Source organism: Dermacentor variabilis, chromosome 2 (assembly GCF_050947875.1).
Source record: "Dermacentor variabilis isolate Ectoservices chromosome 2, ASM5094787v1, whole genome shotgun sequence".
Taxonomy (NCBI): domain Eukaryota; kingdom Metazoa; phylum Arthropoda; class Arachnida; order Ixodida; family Ixodidae; genus Dermacentor; species Dermacentor variabilis.
In genome coordinates this window covers 253,382,105-253,404,018 of record NC_134569.1, presented here as the reverse complement: position 1 = coordinate 253,404,018, position 21,914 = coordinate 253,382,105, and the positions used below count along the sequence as shown (strand labels likewise).

Here is a 21,914-nt window from a genome sequence, read left to right as displayed (position 1 = left end):
TAGGCATAGATCTTTATTATGCCGCGTAAATGAAACAAGTAATGACGATGACGATCAATATGACGTTCCCCAACAATTGTTAGAGCCAATTGGGCCTGAAAATTGTCGGTACTGTGAACTACGGCGAATCACATCAAGTCAAAAGACAGATACGCCCAAAATTCGCCAGCAGAAAGGCTCGGCGAAGGCGGAGAATTGACGCGGTGGATATCAACGGTACTGTAGGCAATAGACAAGGCAATAACGAGCGTTTTATTTTTGGCAAACTGCTTGTTTGCTAATTTAGCTACAATCTGCTCTCGGGATGAATCCATGGTACATACACCACTGCCACTCAGCGTATACGCATAAACGATCTTACGCGGGCATATTTTAACGTGACGACACATTCTCAAGCCCCGTTCAAGGCTTGCGTCTGCTTATGTCGGAATGGGAAACTTTGGCTTCTTTACTTTCTTTGGGTCACTGGAGCATTGATTTACTAATTGACTGCTTTTACTGTTCCTTTGGTTTGTATACAAAATTTGGTAATTGCTGATCTCTGAGTAGCAATTCTGTAAACAGCGTTGGAACTGCATCGAATGCCTAGTTAGATTAAAAAGAAAAAGCAAGATGGATACATTCAAGTTTAACTCATTGGTTTTGCTTCTCAGCATAAACAAAAACGAATACCACTTGCCCGAAGCCGTCTATCACGTTTCTGATAGAGAGTGTCCTTCAGAACGGGTAGAGAAATACAGGCCTGCTCATGATCTGCTGGTGCGCAACACCCAGCGCCTGGCCGCACCCATACTCCCTTCGCGGCGTGACGCACATCGGCGCAGCATCCCGGATGTCGCTAGCGGCGCACTGCAAAGTACAGCACTTTCGCCGAATTACTGTCGAACGCTTTTAAATCTCGCAGGGTGAGAAACTTCCGTACGTCCGTAGCATAATTCGTGACGTGATAGAAAAAAAGTAACCGTTTCGCCCGAACGGCGAAGCACCGATTGCGATAGCAAATACAGAACTGGCGGTTAAGAATAATGGTTACATCGGCCGTACATACTTGTAAACATAGACGTACTAACTCAATTAACAAGCATGGTGTCACACGCGCACAAGCCAACGTGAACACATCTCACTTTATGACCGCTGAAACTCGCTGTCAAAACGCTGCAGTGAGGAAACGCGGCAGCAGCAGCGAGCTAATCCGTCTTCGTGCAGCCGCTCGCATCAACGCCAAGTCTCTGCAGCCGCCGCTGGTGGCTTTCGAGGCACCGAGGCGCGCGCACCGTCGCCGCTGTCCGCCGTTGCGAGACTGGGCCGCCGGCTCGCACATCCGGCGCGCAGCGACGATCTTATCGCCCTTGCACTTCACACAGAATCTCACGGTGATGCCGACGGCGGAAATGCGCCTGGAGTGTCCATATAATTGATATCGCAATGAAACATTCACTCCGGGAGCACTTGAGGCTTTCACGTCGCCTACTCTGGTGCTTCACTTGCTTTTCTTTTTTTATTCCATTCCTTTGTAATGCCTAGGCGGCGACCAATGTCACGCTTCCTCGACCAATGCTGTTTCGCAGGTTCTGTTAGTACGGCGATTCGAGCCAATTATTTGCCGGAAGGCAGTCTCTGCTTCGTCGGTGTCTACATACTGTCGTCGCCGATGACGCGCAGTGTTCTTTCACGTACTTCCGGGTTCCTCAATGAATGAAATCCAGTATGATGACTGATACTTTTTTTTCAATAATTTAGGTCTGACAGAAAATAGTCTTCTAATGTGACTTGAATGATTCAGGTTACTGAAGCCATTCCACGGGGATTTTGACTGATTATAAGTTTTTCAGGACCCTGGCGATGGTGTCGCTAGTGGAAAGGAAGGCCGTGTTTTCGTAAACGTTTTGAGCAATACAGTCTTTCAAGCACTCCCTCTTCCACTGCTGTTTTCGCTGAGCTCATAGAGGACATTTTTGTTGTCCACGTCTTATTCTTATTTACAATGATTTGTTTCCCTGTAGCAATGTTTTCACAATTAGCGATGCCAAGTGCAGGCGGCGAAATGCATGATCGGGTTTGGATAAACAGTGAATGCATATTACCGTATGGGAAAAGCACCTTACGTTTCGTGAATAAGATTATGTACATCCATGGCAATCACCTGCTCTATTGTGCGGCTGACGCGGCGATCAGAAATGGGAGGGATCTCCTTTTATGGTCGCCTTTACTAGGCTGCGTATCCGCTTCTAAGAAGTGAACTATTTCTTAAGGGCTTAAGTGGCGCTGCTATGATAAAGCCATGTACATAACACAGCGATCCATGGGATCATACGCGCCTGTGTCATTTTATCAAGAAAAGTGTAACTTAATTGCAAAATGTTCTGCGAGTGATTAATACTGCATCCTAAAATCTAGGAATAAATGGCAAACGTAGGCTCATCAATTTTATTTCCTGTAGAAGCACAGCACGAGAATTGTTTCTTACGTTCAATTCAAAATTTCTTTGGGGACTCTCAGGGAATTCGATAGGTGAACGCAACTGTTCCACGTCTCCATAACGGTTTTTCGAAGCATTAACGCGAACACAACGCGGCCTGGTCGTGGACGCCACTCGGCGTATTCCCTGCTCTCCGCCGTGTGTGATTCAAGAGGAGCGCTCCCCGTCTTCGGCGCCGCTACTTGTTCCCAGCAACGCACGGACCCCGCAGTCCTTCTTATGTTGCCTCCTTTTTAAAAGCGTAAGCATTTCTCTGGCGACGAGGGTACCCGTCCGCCCGTCATGTAAGGCGATCGCTTTCAATGTAGGGTCGGCAGCACCGAGTGAATGGGCCTTCGTGCTGCCTCTCCCTCGAACGCGAACTAAGTGGCGAGGACGCACACGAAGCAATCAGCACCCGGCGAACTGTGTTCCCATGGCAGATCGCCTTCAAGACAGGCCCGCGCTCACTCGCAAAGGCAGCCGCCGCCGGAGCACGGTTGATCACGGCTGATGATCATTCACATCGAGAGCAGGCAGTGTCATGGGTCACGTCTGAGTACAAGGTCTACCAAATGTGACATTGTTCAATTACGTCACGTACAATACACCACACTTTCGCTAGTGCTCATCTTCCACAAAGCAGCTGCATCATGCAAACGCGCCATCACATTACATGAGTAAACATTGCTACTACTCACCTTTTTTTCGTCGCCTGATGCTTCTATCTGTTAGCATTTCGGTGTTGCAACCGCGATTCACAGTTTCAAGAGTTTTCGCGATGTTTCTCGCAACTATACCAAAGATAGCAGCATAGCTTAGGCATTATTTAGACGACTTCCAGGAGAGATTCTGGTTTAATTTTTAAGTAGTGTATACCATTGCAGTAATATATATATATATATATATATATATATATATATATATATATATATATATATTGCCACATCCGGTACGCGGCACATAGAGGAAGACGAGGAGCTCGCGCATTGCGGTATAGAAGAGGTCCTTGCGCGATCGGTTTTCAGTTGGCCTGCAATTAAGATGTCCTGCCCTTTTCATCAGTTCCTGGTACTTGTGAATCATGACACTGGTGGAGGCGCTGGGTAAATGTTTGGGACGCCTGTCAACAGCCCCACATCAAGCCCAGGACATCTTCTGCATGTCGAAACACCCGTACACGGCGCCAGCCGTCGCCTACGAGGCCTAAGCTCAAAATTTGGTCCCCTACCAGGAAGTTTGCCTGTTACCACGAGTCCCCAAGCCATGGCAGACCCAGGCCCTACACAGGTGACTCTCCAGACTCCACGATCTCCCGTGATCTTCCACAGCAATGCCTAGGAGGATGCAGAAAACTGGCTCGAGGAATACGAGCGCGTAGCAAAGTATAATGAGTGGCATGCTCGACAAAAACTATCCCATGTATATTTCCCTCTTGAAGACGGAGCCCGCACAGTGGTTCGTAGATCGCGAGGGAGTCTGGCCAAGCTGGGCTGAGTTCCGCCGCCAGTTCCTCCGTACGTTCGGGAGCACCGAAAGGCGACGCCACGCGCAGCGTCTTCTCGAATCACGGATTCAGAAGCCAAATGAAACTGTTGCCATGTTCGCTGAAGAGATGGCTCGTCTTTGTCGTCGATCGTGCAGACCCCCATATGCCCGAGGGAAAAAACTCAGCCACGTCATGCGCGGCGCAAAGCAGCAGCTGTTTGTCAGTCATGTGCGGAACCCGCCGACGAGCGTCGATGAATTTATTAAAGAATCGACGGCCATTGAGCGCGCGTTACATCTACGCAGCCGCCAGTACGAACACCTGACCAGCACTGGAACGGCAAACGCCGCAGCGGCGACGGTCACAGACGAGGGTTCCTTGCACCGGCTGATACGCGAAATTGTTCAGGAAGAAATTAAGAAGCTCACTGCCATGCCAAATGAATGCACAGCTGCGTCGGTGGCTGTAGTTGTGTGCCAAGAAATAAAGCAAGCGTTTGCGGCTCCCAAGCCAAATTCCCAGACGTGGCAGCCCAGCTACGCAGGTGTTGTCCGTCGACCGCCTCCTCCGATGCCGACGCCGCAGTATCACCAGCAGTCAGCCCCGGCATCACATTACCACCGCAGGGAACAACCGACGCGACCACAGCTTCGCAGAACCGACATCTGGCGCACAGCTGACTACGGGCCTTTGCGCTTCCACTTTGGGGAAGCGGGCCACATCTGCCGTCATTGCCCTTATCGCGTCGAAGGGTACCAATTGTTCCCATCCACTGCTTCTCGTCAATGCTTTTGACGGCAGCTGACTGAACATCGACGCGAACTGGACGAGCTAGCAAGTCGATTCTCCCGGTTACCGGTCGCGTTCCCCTTCTCCGGCACATCGTTTTCCAGCTGGAAGACGCTGCTCCATCGACATGGCCCGAGGGTGGTCTCCCAGCCCACACCGAAGAAACTGAAGGCCGTGACATCAGGGGGGAAGGTTGCCACACGTCGAAGTGCCGAAAATCCCCCATTGCCGTCGAACGAAAAGCCAATACAGCCGGATGATTTGACGACAGAAGAGATTGTTAGCGCCGGTTTTACTGTGTCAATTGACGGCCGCGACATGAAGGCACTAGTATACACTGGTGCGGACTTTTCAATCGTAACTGAAAAACTGGCGGACAGACTTCACAAAGTGAAAATGGAATGGTCAGGGCCGCACATTACAGGTGCTGGAGGCCAGTTACTGACACCGACTGGCTAGTGTACTGCAAGGGTCAACATAGGAAATTCGTCATACGTCACATATTTTGTAGTTCTCCCCGACTGATGCAAAGATGTACATCTTAGGTATAGATTTCTTACGCGAGTACGGCGTCGTCATCAAAATGCCAGAAGGTATACTAACCTTTTCTGGGGACGGAATTGCAGAACTACAACGCAAGTCTTTGCGCATCGTAGACGACGTGACCGTACCACTGTCCGTCAGGTGCGACACAGAGTACAATGGGGGAGGTATTGCCGAGCAGATAATTACGATTTTGCTCACCCAAGGTATTGCCACGCCCAGAAGTCTCGTCAAAGTAGTGCATGGGCGAACAGAACTACTGCTGACAAACTTCAGCAAGCAAAGACGACACATTGCAAAAGGCGCACCAGTTGCTTACCTCGGCGAGATTGCGGAATTCGGCGAATGCTTTTCGTTAGTACAAGGAGAGCAAGACGCTTTGGCACCATTGCCTGTTCTTGACGTGAGCGCCAGCTTATGATTAGCGGAAAGGCAGCGCCTTGTGCACCTGCTTCACGAGTTTCGCGATTGCTTTTCGTCGACATCCAGAGTTGGTAAGACGCCACTGACGAAGCACCGGATTATCACGGAGGAGACATCGAGACCAATCCGACAAAACCCGTACCGTGTAGCACCGAAAGAACGCGAAGCAATCCGAGAGCAAGTGAAGAAAATGCTCGACGACGACGTTATCCAACCATCAAGAACCCCGTGGGCATCGTCAGTTGTGATGGTCAAAAAGAAAGACGGCAATCTACGTTTTTGTGTGGACTACCGTAAGTTGAACCGGGTGACAAAGAAAGACGTATACCCATTACCGCGTATCGACGATTCTCTCGACAGGCTGAGGCGTGCCCGCTACTTCTCGTCGATAGACCTCAAATGTGGCTATTGACAAATCAAGGTACACGAACGAGACAGACAAAAGGCTGCTTTCGTAACGCCTGATGGGCTTTGCGAATTCAAGGTCCTCCCTTTCGGTTTATGCTCAGCTCCAGCAACTCTTCAGCGACTCATGGATATGGTTCTGTCAGGCCTGAAGTGGCAGACATACCTCGTATACCTCGAGGTCGTCATAGTTTTTTTTTTCGGAAACTTTTGAGGGACAGCGCAGATCAGTGCTGGCGGTTCTACAAATGATCCGGTACCGACGCCGGCTTAACACTGTAAGCAGAAAAATGTCGCTTTGGTTTCGAGGAACTACAGTTCTTATGTCTTGTTGAGTCATCAAGGCGTCCGCCCTGACCCCGACAAAATCACGGCCGTCGCAAGGTTTCCAACACGAACGGATAAGAAGGCAGTGAGGCGTTTCCTAGGTCTCTGCTCGTATTACCGAACATTTATAGCCAATTTTTCACATATAGGTGCACCGTTAACGTGCCTCACAAGAGAAGACGTTGCCTTCGTATGGGGCAATGAAGAACGAGCAGCGTTTAATGATCTCCGACAGCGCCTACAAACGCCTCCTGTACTGGCTCACTTTGACGAGGACGCTCCTACCATGATTCATGCCGACACTAGCAACGTAGGCCTAGGTGCTGTGCTCGTGCAGTGGCAAGAGACAGCCGAGAGAGTCATTGCAAATGCAAGCAGGACGCCCTCACGAGCTGTGTCTAATTACTGAACCGCAGAAAAGGAATGCCTTGTGGTGGTATGGGCAGTTTTAAAGTTTCGCCCGTACATCTGTGGCCGTTCCTTCAGTGTTGTCAGCCATCATCACTCACTTTGCTGGCTGACTAACTTAAAGGACCTGTCCGGTCGACTAGCGCCTTGGAGCCTAAAGCTTCAAGAATTCGATATAACAGTGGTGTACAAGTCCGGACGAAAGCACTCCGACGGCCGACTGCCTTTCAACGTCACCGACTGAGCAGGAAGTCACAGAAAATGACCAAGGCATGGTTTTTATAGGTGTTCTGGACACGACCACGATTGCTCGTCAGCAGCGGCAAGACAGCGAACTGATTCCGCTTATTGAATATTTAGAAGGCCGGATTACAAGCGCGCCCAAAACATTTGCAAGGAGCTTGCCACCGTTCTGCTTCCGTAATGATGTTCTTCACAAGAAGAACTTCTCTGCAAGCAAAAGCAGCCGCCTACTTGTCGTCCCAACGTGCCTCCGTCATGAGGTCTTGTAAGCCTGCTACGATGAACCGACATCTGGCCACCTCGGCTACACGCGCACACTTGCCCGAGTCAAAGAGAAATATTGCCAAGGATTGCCACCTTTGTGAAACATTACGTGCGCACGTGCTTCGATTGTCAGTGATGCAAACCATCATAGATGAAACCAGCTGCGCTACTACAACCAGTCCAAATGCCTACGCCCCCATTTGCCCAAATGGGGATGGACCTTCTTGGACCATTCCCGACTTCCAATACTGGCAATATGTAGGTTGCCACCGATTACCTGACATGCTATGCAGAAATCAAGGCCCTTCCAAGTGGCACCGCAGTGCAAGCAGCGCGATTATTTATTGAAAACGAGGTTCTGAGGCACGGTGTACCAGCGGTGATAATAACGGACAGAGGAACTGCCTTTATGGCTATGCTTCTGGAGACAGTGTTTAGCCTCAGCGGCACGGCTCACCTATCAGCCTGTCAGCCTGTCACCTGCAAACGAACGGCCTAACAGAACGCTTGAACAATACTATCGCCGACATGCTGAGTGTGTATGTAGACGTGGAGCACAAAAATTGGGATGACATTCTACCGTACATTACATTCGCTTACAACACTGCTCAACAGGAAACAACGCGAATGTCACCATTTAGCCTTCTTCATGGCAGATGAAGTGACCATTAATACTCGATACGATGTTGCCGCATGACAGCTGTGATATAGGCATGGTCGCTGAATAGTTCGCTCAACGTGCTGCAGAAGCAAGACAACTCGCCTGCGTCAAAATCGCCCGACAACAGGACTACGACGCTCGGTGCTGCAATCTGTGGCGCCGCTGCATCACATTTAAGCCAGGTGACGAAGCGGGCGTTTGGAGTCCCATCCGTCGGCGAGGGCTTTCAAAAAAGCTACTCCGGCGGTACTTTGGTTCCTACAAGGTTTTACGGCGCCTCTGCGACCTGAACTATGAGGTCATCCCTTACAGTTCTGCTTCCTCCATGGCGAGGCAACGTCCACCAGAAGCTGTGCACATTGTGCGCATGAAGCCCTATTGTTCGGAGTGAAGTGCCCACACCTCGTCGGGCACATCTTCCTGCCGCTAGGTGAGCATCGAGACGATGCTCTCTCTGCAGGGAGGCAAATGCCGCATCCAGTACGCGGCACGTGTAGAGGAAGACGGAAGATCTCGCGCATTGCGGAAGAGAAGAGGTCCCTGCGCGATCGTTTTTCAGTTGGCCTGCAGTTGAATTGTCCTGCCCTTTTTTATCTGTTCCTGCTCTGCTTGTGAATTGCAACAATATATATACGCACACTCCGACGAAGGCCGGTCCTCGGGCCGAAACGTCAGTATTAATGCGTGTCATAACGTTCGTTCTTATTTTCTTTTTTGAATGGTACACCCTCTGGTCTGGCGCGAAAACCTTCGTCTGATATATATATATATATATATATATATATATATATATATGGTCACGTACCGCGCGCGGCGGCGAACTATGGCCAAATGCACTTATTCCAAAACGTAAACTCCATGTGTGCTGCGCATACATGGTTTTTCTCAAGAAGCCACAACTTAAGATTGTTCCTGCGGGGCTTAGCAAGGACTGCTGAGTCGCAAGTGAAGGTTTAGAACGACATTCATTTGGGCTAGATGGTGCATACTTCAATTAGGAACGAACAGCACCAACTAAGACGACCACGAAAAGGAGAACGACACAGGACCTTTGTCGTTCTCCTTGTCGTGGTCGGCTAAGTTGGCGCTGTTCCTTCCTGATTCAGCTAAGTGAAGGCTCGATTACAAAGAAGCACAAGAAGATGTCTGGCTTGTTTTAGCGCTCATTAATGTTTTGCGTGGAAGTTACATAGTCTTCCCTCGGGGATTCGCAGGACTGTTCGTGTCCAGGCTGCTGCGCTGCCAGTGGCGTCACGTGACGAAGACAGCCGCCCCCGAGCTCAGTTGGCCATGCTCAGCACCACGGGATGGTTCGACGCGTTCCGCGAGAACGGCGGACCGACGCTGTACACCAGCGACAACCGCACCGCGGTGAGCGCCGACCGCGCCGAGGTGCTCGTGTACCTGGCCTTCTTCACGCTCCTCGCGGCATTCCTCGCCATTGTGCCGGGAATACGCAAGGAGCGCGCCGTCACCGTGGTCACCGTGGTCTTCAGCCTCTTCGTGGGCGCTTCCATCATGATTAGCGTGCACGGATCGCGCTGGCACGTCGGTCAGGGCCGGACGCACACCTACTATCGGTGAGTCATGCAACAAGAACCTCGTTCAACACTTCCAAGCAAGAAACGAAAGAACGAGCTGATGGCGCTGCGTGCCAATCGTAAAATGATAAGATCATGCTCTGCAAGTGCTAAGTATCTTGAGGTGTAGTGGACTTGGATTAGAAAACCGGAAATACATTCCTCAAACTTGCAAAGAAAGAGGGCAACAACATAAATGTGACGCAACTATACTCGCTGAGAGTTTATAGGGGCGTCGGTGAATTATGGAATTTCGTACGGGATAAGCTTTCCGGTGAATTACAGCAAAGATGACCGAGCTAGGGAGCTGCGATTGTGCGCGTAAAATATAATTATCTGTGTGGTGACAGAGCCCGGAAAGCAAATGCGACAGCGGAGATGTTTCCGATGTCACTGCGATGTGGGCTGATTCTTTCCACAGAGGCGCGACCTGCTTGGCCCCGACCAGTTTGCCCGGCGGTGAACGCAATGCGTCGCTTGCCCAGCGCCGGCTCGCATTTGTTGGCGCGATGAGTTTGCCGCATCACGACGCGGCAGATGTGCGCACGCGGAATAGCGACACCGGCCGGTCCCCGATATGTAAACTAGGGGCGCTGAAACGTAAAACTATTCCAAACTTTTTCTATTCCAATTTTGCAATCAGCCTTCCGCGATTGGTCAAAAACTTTTTGGACCACTCCCACTTCACGTGTCTGTCACGCGACGTCACGAAAACCGCGATAGCTCCCCATCTGATATAACGTGTACACACGGATTATGCATTATTTGACCGAGCAAAGGAAAAATATTTATTTCTAATTCGACGCCTCTTCGCCGTTAGCCCTCGGCCTTTGGTCAAAAGATTTCGGGCTGCGCCCACTTCACCTGCCTCTCACACGACGTCACAAATACGCAAAAACTCACCACGTCAAAGTGACGTGTACGCGATAAAGATGCATTAATATGCCGAACAAAACAGAATTTTCTTCTGAATAGCTACAGGCTGCCCCTTTCCGAAAGGAATAAAAGATGGCTGGCGCTGATCGCTCAGGCACGGGCTACTCGCACATGTCGAAGAGCATGGGTTTATTTGCGTATAATAAAGCTTTCTGCGTAGCCGTGTAACATTTACGAGTACTTTCGGCCCGTTTACGACCTCGTTCTGCCAACTCTCCTTTGCTGAGGATCCGTTTTAGCGTCACTCTTATGCTTCCTTTGCATGCCGCCGCGATTGTCGACGAGCCACCGCAGACTAAGCTAGGAAAAGCGGACCAATCGCAGACGCCGGCACTACCCTCTTCATCCGGTTATCGATTTTCTGTGTAGTGGCTCGGCCCCATCGAATCCCTCTCCACTTGAGCGTGCTCCTCGCCTCTCGTGAGCCAATTAGATAAGACAAGCCGCTCAGTGTAGCCAATTTTATTCGTTTTTCAAGCAAACAAAAGTGACCTCCTATGAACGAGGAGAGGGTTTGATTGGTCTGTTCAGAGAATCCGGCGGGTGGCCACCCGATGCTTGCGTCGATGGCTACGGAAATTTGACCTCAGGAGATTGGAATAAGAACACATTGGAATAGCTTTACGTTATAGGGCCCTATCTTTGCTCGCGAGAGCCATTTCGTGAATACTGTTAATAACGCCCTAAGCTTCTTCCTGCGCGGGGTTGGGCCCCTGAGCCTCGAATGACCGCCTCCTGTGCATATCTTACCGGACGCAGCTTCCAGTTCTGCCTATAGCGCTGTTTAAAGACCGATATGTCAGTGACAGCTGCTACCTAATATATGAAGAAACAAAGATCCAAAGAAGGAGCATCCTATCACCGATCTCTCAGGTCATGGAATTCGTGACAATGACCGTGTGATGTCAATTGAACCTGTATGACAATGCAATGCAATCCATTTGAAACAAGAAACATCCAACTATTAAATGAGAAGGCAACATCGACTGCATAACGCAAACACCTCGTGTTCCGCTAATTTTGGCCTAAACTTTACTGCCGGCCAGAAGCGCTCGCAATGCGATGCGAAGCAAACGCGGGACGTCGCCCATACGCTCAAACAATCGCCGCTGTTCTTACTGGATTTCTCTCGCCAGCATCGGCTGCCAGCTATTTCCAGTAAAGCATGCACCATCTGTAATGCCGTTTTACAGACCTGCGATAACGCGCCGTCATATTTGCAGTAACTACCGGTAAAAAATACAGGCGTCTGTAACTTCATTCCACGACACCGCAACAACACGCCGTCACCTTTGTAGGAATTTACCCTGTAGAGTACAGACTCCTGTTATTTCATTCAATGATACTGTAATTAAAGGCCGCCATATTTACAGCTATTGCCTGTAAAAAATACTGCCTTCTGTAATTTCATTGCACAGCACCCCATTAACAAGCAATCATAATTACAAAAATTTTATCAATTTTTCGGTATATTATCGATCTGTGCTTTCCGATAAAAACGAACCTGCTACATTCATTATCATTCATTATTATAGATTCACTCGTTTAGTGCAAAAGTATTCTTCATTCCACTTGCTGCAGAGTCGTCCTTTTCTACGTGGTACGTTCACATTACTTTGCACGTTACTTGTTATGTATTGTTTCTGAAGCAAGAAAAGTTGAAAAAGAAGCGAAAAAAAGTAGCTGGCAATAAAATCCACGCGATAGCTGATGCCAACATAAAAGAGTATCAGAACTTATTTGAATATGTTAGATGTCACTGGAGCTGAAGAAAGAAGTCAAAACGCAATCTAAACAAATAAATGAGTCAAATCAATGGAAAAATTAATGAGCAAGTGTAATTGTTTGTGTTCCGTAGTTCACCATTATATACCAATGATCGGCTAACTATGTCGGAGTACGCAATGAAGAAGATCTGTGATCTGCCTTGCAATAAAATGGAACCATGTGGTACCAAAATGTCTTCGGTTATTGCTCCTTCCGGCAAGTAATATTACATTTTTGGGTGGTACAAGGACGAAGTGCACGGCAGGATTGGTGTGTCCGCCTTAACTGCAAGGAAAGAAAGAACAATCAGTTATTTTATTCTGGAATACTGATGAGTGAATTTCGCACAAGCAGAAATGCTGCTGCCAAACTATTTTCATCACCAAGCCAAAAGATAGAAAGTAACTGGTTTATTGCACATTAGCTTTCTGGTATCGTTGACGAAAAAAGACATTTGATGCTACAGCTTCAATATTCGTCCACACTGGAGAATTACACGAGCTGTTTGGCAGAAAATGAACGGAGTATAATGTGGCAAATTGGGCGCGTTTGTACAAAAGGTAGCAGCGTAAAAAAGAAAAAAAAGACGAAAATAAGAAAATAAGCGGACAGAGACGAGGTGGCATAAACTAGTGGTGAACTCATGAATCAAACGCTGATTCGTGAATCATTCACAAAAATGTTTAAAGTTCAGCGCCCGTCCTTCTCGCCTCGTCTTCGTCCGTGTCCTTTTGCGCCGCTGCCTTTTCTGTTCTTGGGCATGGAAAATTTTTGCCGAGTGCGCCCTCACTATGCCACATTCCATTCTGACTTGGACACTTGAAAAGAGATGCTAGAGGTAGAAAAATACATCTTACCAAAATGACTCTGCGGGCTTCTGTTATCGAAAACTTTAGGCTTAGCACCTTTTTACGGGCCGATGGTTTTGCCACTGCATTTGTGCTTCGACCTGGTTGATTCCAAGGAGCGTTCTGGAACGAGGTAAACGAAATGAAAAATAAACCTCAAGTCCAAGTTTCTATGCTTGTGAAAAACGCCGCAATATGTAGTAAAATTTCAGCGCTTGCATGCATAGCAAGCGTGATAAAAGAGAACAATGCGCATGACAGGCACTACGCTTCGTCAATGAAAGGTTGATGCTCCGAAGAATGCAGTGACCTCTTTTTTAATAACCATTCTTAGGTTGAACTCTTGCTTAAGGTACAGCGAGATATCTAGTTAACTTCCTATTATGAGAGCGGCTTGTTGGGCTAGTTGGTAATGGTTATACTAAGAATGCCAGCAAACCTGAAAGTAGAAATAAATTGAGAAGCACCTTCCTGTCGCTTTGTCTGTGTCTGCTTCTCGATTTTTTCGAATTTCAAGTTTGCTGGCATTCTCCTTGTATAACTTCCTATTAATATGGTGAAGTTGGGATTTATGACAGTACGAACAAAATTACAAGTTTTGTCTAGGTGAAAAAAAGTTAAATTGCATTGGTGCCTCGTCATTATTTTCGCCAACTCGATCACGCCTGCTCAAGTCTAAACAAGTGTATTCGCGACGCTCGTTTCCGTGAGCGCAGAAAAATATGACCGCATTGGAGCTGCATGATCGAGCCACAATTTCGCGAGAGCAGAGTCTGTACAATTGGGCGGAATGATGACAGCTGTCATAGAGGTGCGTGTCTGCCTGCGACTGCAAAGTTCTCATAATGTTCCCCCGTGTGACGTGAACGACAAATCACGCATGCGCATGCTCCGAGCTACGCACCATGCACGGTGAGTAAATGCCCAGCTCGGCGAGCATGTGTGTTGCACTGCAAATGCAAAGCTTTTTACTTCTTTAACGCAACCCTCACTATTCTATCAAACTCAAGAACAGAGAGAGAGAGAGAGAGAGGGAAAGACAAGGAAAAGGTAGGGAGGTTAACCAGAGATTATCTCAGGTTGGCTACCCTGTACTGAGCGAGGGACGAAGGGATGCGATAGGTGAGAGAGAGAAAAGGATAAAAAAGAAAAAAAAGAAAAAATACATGCACAAACACGCGTACAAACGATACACACGAACTGTTTCTGTGGGAACTATCACGCAGTCTGAGAAGGCGTTCGTAGTGTTGCGCAGTGTCACCGTTTAATCCGACCTCACCCAATATGCCGTCACAATCTGTCAGAAAGTCCCGTGTCCTTTAAGTACCGCAGCAGCGCCTTCACAGCGGATCGCGCTGATCATCGCGTAGGCCAGTTTCCAAGGATGCTGTTTTCTGTTATTGGGCGCTTGTCCAGTTTGTCTTGGACCGCTCGATGAGGGTTGAAGTGAGGACACTCACAAAGAAGGTGCGCGATTGGTTCATTGCACCCACAGAAGTCACCAAATGGGCCGTTGGCCAATCCGATAAGAAAGGAGTACGCATTTGAAAATGCTACTCCAAGCCACAGACGGACCAGAAGGGTGCGGTTACGTCGTGGAAGGTCGGGTGGAATACGGAGCTGTAAATTAGGCTCCACGGTATGAAGGCGTACACTTGTGAACTCGGATTAATTCCATTGAGCTAATGTTAGGTCATGTGCAAGTAAGGAAAGTTTTTCCGCTGCTTCGGCTCTAGAAGGAGGAATGGCAACGCAGTGGACACCGTCATGGGCAGATAGGGCACGTGCGCCTGCTAGATCATCGTCATGTATTCCACAGTGACTAGGCAACTGTTGATATGTCGTGTCCTTCGTCAACTAAGCGATGGTGGACTTGTCTGGTCTCTGCGACGAGCTGGTAATGTGAATAGGTGAAGTGCTGAGAGTACACTCTGTAGAGCTGCCTTATAATCGCAGAAGATTGACCATGTATGGGGTGGTTCCTCCTGAATGAAATGAAGAGCTGCACGCAGGGCTACAAGTTCAGCAGCTGTGGATGATACATGTAACGTTTTTAGCTGTATTTTGGCGGATCTTGTTGGTATCACCTCAGCGACAGCTGAATTTCCAAGTGTGATTCAGCAATCGATGTACACATGTACGCGGCCACTGTACACCTTATGTAAAAGTCGTAATGTGGCTTGCTTCAGGGCAAACGACGGCATGTTAGCTTTCCTCGTGATTCCTGTGATGGTGAGGCGTATTTCAGGTTTATGCAGGCGCCATAAAGGTGAGGATGGTCTTGCTGCAGGCATGTAGTTCGATGGCTACGACGAACGATTGGCAATAATTATACGATTGAAAGCTGTGTGCGGCCTTTCTGCGGGTAAAGCGGCAAGATGATGAGCAGGTAGTCAGGCAACGTGCCGAATATGCGCCCTGAGAACGTCCGTTACAAAGTGCGTTGATATTGGGTGATCTCGAGGTATGACAATCGTTGCTTCTGTAGACGCACACTTCGGAAGACCGAGACACGTCCTTAAAGCTTAGGCCTGTAGTCCCTGGAGTACACGCAGGTTTGTTTTGCAGGTGTTACCAAGCAAAGGGAGGCTGTACCTTGCGAAACCAAGGAACAAGGCTTATAAAGCTGCGGCATTGACCGCATCGATGGTCCCCGTGACTTTCTGCCGAGAAATTTGAGATGTATTATTGTCACTAACCTCCTCTTTAGGTATGAAAAGTGCAGGCTTCAAGATAAATCCCGGCCGATAATTACCCTTAAATGCGGTGTTTCCGTGCGTTTCGCAATTACTTGCCCATTGACACTTACATAGTAACGTTTCATTGTCTTCCGAGTGAATGTAACAAGGCAGCAGTTCTCTGAAGACAGCTCTAAGTTCTGTTTTTGCAAGTACAGTGATGTTAACGTAGCTGCCTTTTGGAGCCGTGCTCGTACCTCTAGTCGTGTTACAGCAGACGCCTAAATGCAACTGTCGCCGGCATATATTGATACTCGAACTGTGTTGGGCAAGCATCGCACTAGGCCAACGAGCACTAGGTTGAATAGCGTCGGGCTCAATACTCCGCCTGTGGTACTCCACGGAATGTATGGTGTTGAGTCGTGGCACCATCCTCGGTCATCTCGATGAAATGCCTGTCTGTCAAATAACTGCACAGCCACTGAAAAGTGCGGCCACCAATTCCGGCTTCAGTCAGAGTCTCTATAATGGCACAATGAACTGCATTATCATAGGCGCTTTTTATGTCAAGGAATAATGCTGCAGTGAGTCAGTTCAGATGTTTTTGATGTTTAATAAACGTCACCAAATCGATGACGTTATCTATGGATAAGCGCCAACGTCGGAAGCCAGCCATAGCATATGGGTGCACATTGTAATTTTCCAGGTACCATTCCAGGCGCGTCAAAATCATTCTTTCCATTATTTTCCCTATACAACTGGCCAGAGCGATGGGGCGGTACGATGACAAATCTATTGCTAATTTACAACGTTTGAGTATTGGAACCAAGCAGCTGCATTTCCATTCACGTGGAACCAAATCGTTGCGCCAAGACTCGTTGTAATAGTTCAGCAGCATAAGTCGCGCTTTCTTCCCAATATTGCCGATCATCGCATAGGTAACGCCGTCTGGCACAGGTGACGAAGAGCATGCAAGTCGCCAGGGCCGCTTCAAGCTCATCCACAGGAAACATTACATCCATGCGGGAATCCCGAGGGACAGGAGTGACAATGGGTGTAAGTGCACGTTGGGGCTGCAAGCTGGCAAGTATTGAGCGAAATTCTTCAGCAATGCCAATGCCTGTGCCGTCTTGGTGCAAAGCGAGACATTTGAAAGGAACACGCTGTTGCGGTGATACGCGAAGTCCACGCACGGTTCTCCATATCTGAGATAAGCGCTGACGTGCATCCAACAGCTCATTGAAACGTTTCCATCTTTTAGATTGTAGTGCATCATTGGGGCGTTGAGTCTTTGCATCTGCCTTGCCTCTCTGAGATCATGGATGCATTTAGTTCTCCTCTATCTCATTTCAGCCCGCCGTGGAATCGCTCGTAGTCGCTGCAGTTCGGCTTCAATTTATTCATATTTCAAGAAAGGCTAAAAACCGCGTATAGCCTCTTGCATGGCTTTTTGAATTTCGTGTTCCAGGCAAGGATGGCTCTCTTGCTGGCGTACTTTCTCCATCTGTGACCGAAACGCCGACCAGTAAATTCGCGGGAGAGTCGTGGAAGAGCATTTAAATAGTCCCTTGGTCTTCAGGTATGTTGGAATATGGTGGCTTCCATGTTATTGGATGTCTGGGAACAACTGCACGTTTCTTTCAAGACGTCGAGAAACCAGGGTCAAGTCTAGGCGGCTGCTGTGTGTAAGCCCGCGTAAATATGTCGGGCTACCGTTGTAGAGGTAGTAAAGGTCGTGCTGTGTGGTAAAAGGTGCTAGTCTCCTTCCGCTGGAGTCCATCTCCAAACTCCCTCAAAGCGGATGGTGAGCATTAAAATTTCCGGTGCGAATCGTAGGTCCCGGGTCGTCTTGCAGTCGCTTAGGGTCAAAGCGACTTGAAGGAGCAATGTAAGCAGCGGCGAGAGTGAACGTAAGCTTCCTTGTTACAATTAAACAAGCCTACTGTTTCTCGTCGTTAGGCGGGACTGGGTGCGACACGTATGTCAGATCACATTTAATATATACAATTACGTTGCTCACAGCACCACAGGTGGAGGACATGAATGCCTCATAGCCATAATTGCGTATAACGTTCTGCACGTTCGGTTCGCAAATTACGAGGATGGGAAAACGGTTTTCGAAAACAAAGTGTCTAAAATGTGAAATTCTTGATTTGAGGCCTCGGGCATTCCACTGCGATAGAGGTGCTTTCTTGACTTCATTGTGGAAGGGCAGCGAGGGGCCGGCCATATTGCTATAAGATGCTTTCAAGCACTGGAGTCAGTGTGTACAGTACTTGCAGTGCGCTACGAGCAGCCGCAGTATCCATGTTTGTCAGTAGTAGACGCATGGAATTCGTGAGTGATTTTAGCATAGCAATTACTTGTGAATCATTGTCTCTATTTTGGTCAACTGAAGCGACATTGGACTTTAAGTGGGGAGTCATGCGATATGGTTCTGGTGTGTTACATGTTTTCGGTAGTGGCACACCTTACCTAATGAAACGTGAACTGTATGGCTGATTTTTTAGCTCAAACTCGTGCTCTTACTGGAGACAGATGTAACAGGAGGTGGCGTTGCCGGACGACACTTCTCTCTTAAACCGGAAGAGGAGTTCGTAGACATTCGTTTCCGGGAGCGATGTCGCCTTATCGCAGCAGAAGCATATCTGTGTGATGATCCGTCTGTGGCCATTTTTGTCAAGATTCTCTGCTCTTCCTCTAGGCGTGGACAGTCTTTTGAGGATGCAGCGTGCGAGCCTTCACGAGTTGGGCACTTGAGCTCCGTGGCACGGCAAGTGTCAAAGTCGTGCGGTTCGGAACATCGTGGGCATATCGTTGTATTTCGGCAGACAGCACTCACGTGTCCAGTTCTTTGGCACCTTCTACACTGAAGTGGTATCTATCTGTACGAAAGGCCGTGCCACATGCCGAAAATGGCCTACCTTTACATGTGATGGTAGGCAGTCACCTTAAATCACGAGCCTTACACAGGTCGAATCGCCAAGGCGCCGAGCTTACAGTAAGGCAACACCATCTGTCTCAGGTTTGACTAAAATGGGAAGGTCGCTGTCGCAAATCGATGTGTCATTATCATAAAGAACACCATCCATGGTTTTGTTGTCCTGCCGAATAAGGTAATGGACATTGATGTTGCCTACGAGCTTTACTGCCATCAACGCATTGATTACGCTTCGGTTGTGGACATGAATAGCCAGTACATTCTATGGATTATTAATTCTGATATCTTTGATTTTTCCTGGGACAAGAGTCTCCAGAGAAACGGAGATCGATTGTCTACTAAAGCGGTTGAGATTGTCAGCAGGTGTGTCCGGCACAAAAAAACATTGTGTGCGCCGATGGCCTTCGCTGTGGCATTACGGTTGACTGACTTGACGAAGACCGTGCGCTGATATTTCTTCTCTTGGCCTTCCGGTGTACCACTCTTTCGAAGCCTTCGCCATCTGAGGCGTCGTCGATTGAGCCGGAGTACAACACAGTTCCCTCGCTGTCAGCTTGACTTGGAGGGCAATTTCTCGGGCCGGTTCCTGCCGAAGTATTCACGTCGCGTCGGCGTTCTACCGACTCCACTTCCATTTCCGTGGCAATGGCAGCGGCGTCTCCCAGTGAAACACTGGAAAAAGCCAAAAATACTGCAGCGCGATTGAGCAGTGGTCTCTACAAGAATCACTTCGTCTTCATCAAACTCAAAGCGTACTTACCGAACTATAGCTGCTCGGCAGGTGTAGCAGACAGAATCTTATGTGGCAGCAACCACTTACACGCTAAGTCTTTCACCCAAGAGCTGACACTGCAGAACGCTTCCGGCACCATCTGCTACAGCGGAACCCAGGCTTGTCGGGGCAGACGGCAGTAGAAACGGCGCACCATCCTATTTTTGCTGTACGCATTGCACACTAACCTTTTTGATGTTCTTTTCTTTCTCCCTTTTCGGACTGTGCGCATGGCTTGATAAATGGAATCTTGATGTTTTGTCTCCGTACAGGTATAATCGCGTAATTTTTACAGGAAAAAATGCTTGAAAATAACCGACACTTATTACAGTATGGTTACAGATTCAACACGTGGACGATAAAACGCGCAGCAAAAGCACGGGAACAAAATCCGGAAGAAACTTATGGGATTTTAAGTGAGAAAACAATGCGATTTGATTATGAGCTACGCCATATACTAAAGGACTCCGGAAATTTGGACCGCCTGGGGCTTTTTAACGTGCACTTAAATCTAAGTGCACGGGTGTTTTCGCATGTGGCCCCCATCGAAATCCGACCGCTGTGGCCGGGATTCGATCCCGCCACCTCGTGCATAGCAGCCCAACACCATATTCACTAAGCTACCGCTTAACAAAATCACAGGGGCAAGGAAAGCGACCAATGTAGGCTCTGTTCAGAAACAGGAACACTCACATACATAATGTGGGATTGCACCTCGCTCCCGTTCTGTCATTCCCCCGTCAGCAGCGAGACTGACTGGACAGCCTGGCTCAGTTCCTGGGACGTCGACCGACAGCTTGAACTGGTGGACTGGGCGGAGAAGGCCAAGCAGGCCCAGGGCCTTACTTTAGCCCATTCCCTGAGCCACGTCCCCCTTTACCTTTCCCCCTTTCAATAAAGTTTTTCACCACCACCTGAGATACCGCGGCCACTAAAATGCGGCACGTACACAGAAGGACAAGTTATCCGGTACCGAATTTGCTGCGCTGCATACAGGCGGCGCGGCGGTGGTGAATCTCGCAAGCGATCTTAGCCCAGTGAAACGATGAGAGCATATGTATTGACAATGATTGCGAGGCGGCACGTCCTTTTTTGCCGGCTCTCCTGTTTAATCCATTAGGTAAGGTGTACTTCAGAAGCAAACACGAAACACGACAACCACATGCCTACTTTTGCGATCAACACCGTCTGCTCGTGATAATTATTGTGCTTCTCTTGTTTGAATGCGTGGCGTGTTAACTATGTTTGACCTTTAGAAGCATACAGGCTAGATGCAGGCTCCATCCAGTTCCCGTTTGTGAATGATTGTGGCATGACGTACCGCTTCCCATTTTACAACTGCCAGCGAGGTCGAAACTGGGTTGCCGTTTACTGGTGTCCAGCATGCCGATGACGACGGCCGTCGTCAAACCGTCTACTCATCCGCATCTTTAACCATCGCCATAATTGAAGGAAAAAGAAATTATGCACATTCTGCGGACACGTGGAATGTATGTGAAGCGAGGCTTTTGTGTTGAGGTTATCCTTACCTGTCTGCGCAAGACAGTTTAGTGTCATGTGAGATGGTGGCTGTTCCTCTTCGTAAAACAGTACACGTGAGCTAAACAAGCTGAAACACGCAAGAAAATAAAATGTCTATAAACGCCGAATAGCACTCTTCACAAAGTATTCAAGTTGTACCCTGTAAAAATTTTCACATCCTTAAGGCTCTTGTCACACGGGTACCACCCCGAGGGCCTCTCAAGAAAGTTTCACACGGTGAACGCGGGTGACGTGCAAGCGTGTGATGGCTATTGCGCACACGACACTATCGGCTCTCGGTGCTCCTAGACGCCGGCACTGACAGACACTGAAAAGGCCTGAGACAAACGCCGCCCATTTGACGAGCTGACTTCGCGCGTAGATTCATAGAGGACGACAACGGAGCTTTAAATATACGTGCGATGACAAAGGACGTAGTCGAACAACTATCCAATCATTCTGGCAGTCTTGGGCGCACAGAAATATCCAACCGAACAGACTGGTGGGCTAGTGGGTATTGTAAGTTAATAATGCTTAGCGCAAACGCCTCTTGTGTCACGCTTTTCTTTGCCCTAAAAATGTTAACAGAAATATCTGACAGGATAATTTCACAGGGTTGGATATGAGACTCTCTTGTCGGATATTTCTGTGCGCCCAAGCCTGCCAGAATGACTGCATAGCTTTCAACTAAGTCTTTTGTCATCACACGTCTATTTAGAGCTCCGTTGTCAGCCTCCATAAATTGTTGCAAGGCCCTAACGGGAAAAGTGTTACCAGTGCGGCAACAAAAATCCCTTAAGGTTGTAAACATTTTTACAGTGTATGGCACATCGTATGTCACAAGCAACACATACAGCATAA

At 48.5% G+C, this 21,914-nt stretch overlaps 1 protein-coding gene across 6 annotated transcripts in view; it reads left to right on the top strand.

Annotated features, from left to right (window-relative positions):
* The window catches only part of LOC142573238 (dual oxidase maturation factor 1-like), a 245,561-nt gene that overhangs the window by 184,607 nt on the left and 39,040 nt on the right, over window positions 1–21,914 (top strand). For all 6 annotated transcript variants that reach the window (XM_075682842.1, XM_075682843.1, XM_075682838.1 and 3 more), the window contains one exon: window positions 9,225–9,590. In XM_075682842.1, the coding sequence (XP_075538957.1) occupies window positions 9,301–9,590 (290 nt within the window). In that variant the 5' untranslated portion in view covers window positions 9,225–9,300. The remainder of the gene's footprint in view (window positions 1–9,224; window positions 9,591–21,914) is intronic.